The 5,784-nt window shown below is 56.3% G+C and overlaps 1 protein-coding gene across 1 annotated transcript; it reads right to left on the bottom strand.

The window, feature by feature from the left end:
- Positions 1-737: 737 nt before the first annotated feature.
- Positions 738-4,083, bottom strand: LOC139603714 (olfactory receptor 14A16-like; the record flags this gene model as incomplete). Its single annotated transcript, XM_071454609.1, has 2 exons — positions 3,167-4,083; positions 738-765 (listed from the first exon to the last, which is right to left on the bottom strand). Coding segments are annotated over exons 1-2 (945 nt in total), but the record flags the coding sequence as incomplete, so codon positions are not given.
- Positions 4,084-5,784: the final 1,701 nt, after the last annotated feature.

Raw genomic sequence — 5,784 nt, 5'->3', positions numbered from 1 at the left:
TTTTAAAGGGAAAAAGCCATTAAAAACAAAGGATTCCAGGATGGATGGACACCCTTCAAGAAAGAAATTTTGAAGGAGCAGGAACAGCCTGTCCCTCTGTGCCCAAAAGTGAGCTAGCAGGGAAAATGCCTGGCCTGGCCGGGCAGGGAGCATTTTCCAGAAACTCAAGGTTAAAATTAGGGTGCATGACCTCTGGATAGAGGAGCAGGAAACTCAGAACGTTTTTAAGGATGTTGTTAGATCATGCAGAAAGAAAATTAGAGAGGTGAAGCTCAATTCGGGCTGAACCTGGCCACTTCTGTGAAGGATAATAAAAATTATTTAGTAGATATATTAATGGCAAAAGGAGGGCTAAGGAGAACCTCCATCCCTTATTGGAGACATATGGTTACCAAAGATGAGGAAAAAGCTGAGCTGCTTAACAGCTTGTGTATCTCAATTTTCAACAATCAGACAGCTTGTCCTCAGGGCAAGTGTTCTCCTGAGCTGTAGATGAGCACAGGGAGCAGAACAGCCCCCCTGTAATCCAGGAGGAAGCAGCTGGGGACCTGCTGAGCCACTCAGATGCTCACAGGTGTCTCTGGGAGCAGATGGGATCCATCCCAGGGGGATGGGGGAGCTGTGGATGAGCTCCCCAAGCTGCTCTCCATCATTTACCATCAGCCCTGGCTCAGCAGGGAGGTCCCAGAGCACTGGAGGTGCCAATGTGAGCCCATCCCCAAGAAGGGCTGGAAGGAGGAGCTGGGGAACTCCAGGCCTGTCAGCCTGACCTGGGTGCCCGGCAAGGTTATGGAACAGATCACCCTGAGTGCCATCACAGGGCACCCACAGGATGGCCGAGGGATCAGAGCCAGCCAGCGTGGATTTCAATATCTGCACTGCTGATCTGCATGAGGGGACTGAGTCCAGCATCAGCCAATCTGCAGATGACACCAAGCTGGGTGTGAGTGTGGATCTGCTGGAGGGTAGGAGGGCTCTGCAGAGGGACCTGGACAGGCTGGATCCAGGGCCCAAATCCAGCAAGGTGAGGTTGAACAAGACCAAGTGCTGGCTCCTGCACTTTGGCCACAACAACCCCTGCAGGGCTACAGGCTGGGGACAGAGGGGCTGGAGAGCGGCCAGGCAGAAAGGGACCTGGGGCACTGATGGACAGCAGGCTGGACATGAGGCAGCAGTGTGCCCAGGTGGGCAAGAAGGCCAATGGCTCCAGGCCTGCATCAGGAATGGTGTGGCCAGCAGGAGCAGGGCAGGGATTCTTGCCTGCACTCGGCACTGGTGAGGCCACACCTCGAGTGCTGTGTGCAGTTCTATGCCCCCAATTTAGGAAGGCCATGGAGGGGCTGGAGCATGTCCAGAGAAGGGCAACAAGGCTGGTGAGGGGTCTGGTGAGGAACACAAGTCCTGTGAGGAGCGGCTGAGGGAGCTGGGGTTGTTTATCCTGGAGAAGAGGAGGCTCAGGGAGACAAGGTGGTGTCAGGGCTCAGGTTGGACTTGATGATCTCCAAGGTCTTTTCCAGCCTTGCTGATTCTGTGATTCTCTGGAACCACCCTTGGAGCAGGTGCAGGAGGAGCCCTGGGCCTCCTCTTCAGCAGCTCCAGCAGCCCAGGTCCCTCAGCTTCTCCTGGCAGCCCCAAAGCCCATCCTGTCAGTCCTGCAGAGCCTCTGCAGCCTCTCCTCACTGCCCAGAACAGGGAGCCCCAGAGGCAGACACAGCAGCCCAGATGTGCCCCCCTGGCCTGGGGTGCCTCTGGCAAGGGAGCAGCAGCAGGCACTGCAGGAGCCTGCAGACAATTCCTGCAGCACTTGTAGGATGATCCTGCTGCCCAAGGGACGTTCCCATGGGGCCAAGTCAGGAACTGCAATGGGGAGTGGGGCCAGAGAGGAAAGGGCAAACAGGGATGGGCTGTTTGCAGGGGAGGGGACAGTGATGGGCAATAGGGAGAAATCTGGATCTGGGAAGAGGAAAAAAAGCAAAGGTGAAGCCAAGGAAATGCTCAGGGCAGTTTGGGGGTGGCTGCCAGGCAGCCCTGGCTCAGAGCAACAGCGTCTGCAGTGGCACAGGAAACTCCCAGCTGATGGGAACAAACTTTCTGGCTGAGTGCAGAGGCCAGGACAAAGCTGAGTGGTTTCCCTGGTGTCGCCCAGCCCTTGCTGGCCCCAGGGGCTGATGGCATTTGTGCTCCCTCAGGTTCATGTCCCCACAGCAACAGCATGGGGGTGCTGCCCCTGCTGTGTGCAATGCAAACAGGGGCTGCTGAGGCAGTGCTGCCGTGTCTGTGCCTGCAAGGATGGGGCACCTGTGTGAGCTGGGGGAGAGGCCAGGGCTGCAGAGGGGGGATGTTGTTGGCAGCTGCATGAGGACGCTCTGGGACGCTGCCCTGGGCTGTGCAGCGCACTGGGCATGGATCAGCCCCTGCTCTGCTGCTCCTTCCCGTCTGCCCCAGGGCCCTTGCAGAGCCCCAGCCATGCTGTTTGCCCCCAGCCAGCCCACGGCCAGCCTGGGGCTGCTCACGGGGCTTTCCTGTGCTGAGCATTGGCCTGGCCGTGTTCTTGAGAGAGCCTGGGCAAGGAGCCTGGAGCCCCCAGGCCCTGGCCTGAGGCGTCAGCGCTGCCCCAGCAGTGCCCATGGCCTGTCCCTGCTGCAGCCCCGGCACTGCCACCCCCAGGGCTGTGCCCGGCCCTGAGAGCACTCAGGCCCTGCAGTAACACCAGGGCCACCAGGGCAGCGGGGCAGGGCCACGGCAGCAGCACTGGCAACACCAAGTGCTGCTGCTGCTGCTGCTGCTGGGCACAGCTGCTGGGCCAGCACTGATCTGACCCCAGCTCTGCACACAGACATTGCTGCTGCAGCTCCAGAGAAGGCAACAAAGGGCATCTCTGGTGAAAGATCTCTGATGAGAGGATCTCTGCTAGGAGATCCTTTAGTTAATTTGAAGCCACCAAGGGCACAGCTCCTCATTGACACAGTCTGGGGCCACAGCAAATGTGGAAAGAAACAAAATGAGATATGGCACAAACAATTGCATTTCTTGTGAACAATATTAAAAAGAATGTTAAAGGAATGAAAAGAATTAATGAACCACCAATCCCAACAAGAACTATCAAAGTTGACTTTTATTACATTTGGCTTGCAGAAACTGGCCAGCAGTTTAATGATTCTGAAACCATCCACTCATCAGTCTCCAGACTGCAGCCTTGAGTTCCTGGTTCCTCACGCTGTAGATGAGGGGGTTCAGGGCTGGAGGCACCACTGAGTACAGAATTGACACTGCCAGATCCAGGGATGGGGAGGAGATGGAGGGGGGCTTCAGTTGAGTAAATGTGCCAGTGCTGACAAACAGGGAAACCACAGCCAGGTGAGGGAGGCAGGTGGAAAAGGCTTTGTGCCATCCCTGCTCAGAGGGGATCCTCAGCACGGCCCTCAAGATCTGCACATAGGAGAAAACAATGAACACAAAGCAGCTAAATACTAGACAGACGGAAAACACAAGAAGTCCAAGTTCCCTGAGTTTGGAGTGTGAGCAGGAGAGCTTGAGGATGTGTGGGATTTCACAGAAGAACTGGCGCAGGACATTTCCATGGCACAGGGGCAGGGAAAATGCATTGGCTGTGTGCAGCAGAGCATAGAGAAAGCCACTGGCCCAGGCAGCTGCTGCCATGTGGGCACAAGCTCTGCTGCCCAGGAGGGTCCCGTAGTGCAGGGGTTTGCAGATGGACACGTAGCGGTCGTAGCTCATGACGGTCAGGAGGAAAAACTCTGCTGAAATGAAAAAGGCAAACAGAAACACCTGTGCAGCACATGCTGAGTAGGAGATGGTGCTGGTGTCCCAGAGGGAATTGTGCATGGCTTTGGGGACAGTGGTGCAGATGGAGCCCAGGTCGCTGAGGGCCAGGTTGAGCAGGAAGAAGAACATGGGCGTGTGCAGGTGGTGGCCGCAGGCTACGGCGCTGATGATGAGGCCGTTGCCCAGGAGGGCAGCCAGGGAGATGCCCAGCAAGAGGCAGAAGTGCAGGAGCTGCAGCTGCCGCGTGTCTGCCAATGCCAGCAGGAGGAAGTGCCTGATGGAGCTGCTGTTGGACATTCCTTCACTCTGGACATTTTGAGCTGTACAAAGACAACACGGACAATTTGGACAAAGTACCTTGAGTCAATCCTATGCTATCTTCTTACACAAGCAATCAAAATTGCTTCTCTTTCTTTAGGGAAATTTCATTTACCTTTTTTTTTTTTTTGAGTTTAGATATGGGCTGCTAAGTAACTGTGTGTTTTTTAGAAGGGGCAGAAGTCCTGTTCTTAGTATTGTTCTCAACCTGAATATTGGGGAGCCAAGAGGGAAAACAGGGCTCCCTGTGCCCCTGAGCAGTCAGACCTGCTGGTCCCACACAGGTGCCCTTTGCTTATTCCACCTTCCTCTAGTACATGATGTACAAATTTAAAACTGCATTTAAAAAGAAACGTGGCCTTTTTGAAGACTCCAGTTTCAAAATCAATCTCTCCAACTCTTCTCTCTTTCCCTGTGAAGCTGGACAGGATGGGATACCAAGGGTTGGTCTGGCTCTCTGCTGCCTGGAGTTGTGCCTGCTGGGAGCTGTATCTCTCTATCCAAGCCTTGTCCCTGCCAGTGCTGCCAGAGCCCAGCCCAGCCCTGGGGGCTCAGCTCTGCCCTGCAGACCCCTCCCAGCACAGGGCACTGCCCAGGGGCATCTCCCTGGCAGCAGGGCCTTAAGGGCAGGCCAGACAAGCAGAGATGCTGCAAGCCAAGGTGCTGCTGCTGCTGTCTGTAGGGAGAGGAGGCTGAGGAGGCACTTTCTGAGGGAGATCTGAGGCCCATCTGCTGATGCCCAGGCTGACAGTGCAGCAGGCTCAGGGACACAGCCAAAGCTGACAGCCCCTTTCCCTTCCCTTTAGGAGAAAGCTGAGAGCAGCCCTGGCCATGCAGCACCATCTCCAGAGCAGGAGGAATCTGCCCTGATGGGGGGGGCTCCTTGCACCTGGAACTTCTCCCCTGCAGCGTCCATGGGGAGCTGCCAGGCAGGCTGAGAGCTGCCCCTGGCAGGTGGCACATGCCCTGGGCTGGCCAAGAGCCCTGAGGGCTGCAGGAGCTGCTCTGCAGGACAGCCCTGGGCAGCCCTGGCTGCAGCCCCAGCTTCAGCCCCTGCAGCTGTCCCTGGCAGCAGGAGCCGTCCTGCCCTGTCCCTCTGACGGTGCCCAGGGCAGCCCCGCTCTGCAGCACATCCTCCCCCTCCTCCCCCTCCTCCTCCTGCTCCTCCTGCTCCTCCTGTGCCACAGAGAAACTGGGAGAGTCCTCCTGACACATCCCATAGGCTCTGGGGTGTGCTGGCTTCAGGAGATCCCTCCAGGAGCACAGGGGACATTGCCCTGCAGCCACACACTCACCATGCACAGGGCTGTGAAGATCTTTCCCCAGGTGAAGTCTCAGCTCAATGTCTTCCCAATCCTGATTGCCTTCAGCCTGTCTCTGCCTGGCTCCTGTCCCCTCAGTGCCTGCAGGCAGAGCCCTCAGCCCTGCTGGGCTGGGAGAGGAGCTGGCCCTGGAAGAGCTGTTCCTTTAAAGCTCAGCAGCACAGACACTGCACAAGGACTTTAATGAGCCTCTTGGGGATTTGGTGTTGTTTACATCAGACTCAGTCCCTGAGAGAGTGATCAAAAAACTTCTCAAGAACTCAAAATTAAATTGAAACTCCAAAAGTTTCTTGAAGTTTTAATGGGTTCCACTGAGGGACACGACTGGGAAAGTGTCCCCAGGTTCCAGGTAGAGCAC

The sequence above is a fragment of the Agelaius tricolor genome, unplaced genomic scaffold, assembly GCF_023055355.1.
Source record: "Agelaius tricolor isolate 1412-34295 unplaced genomic scaffold, bAgeTri1.0.p SCAF_40, whole genome shotgun sequence".
Classification (NCBI taxonomy): domain Eukaryota; kingdom Metazoa; phylum Chordata; class Aves; order Passeriformes; family Icteridae; genus Agelaius; species Agelaius tricolor.
This window is presented reverse-complemented; position numbering and strand designations above follow the sequence as displayed.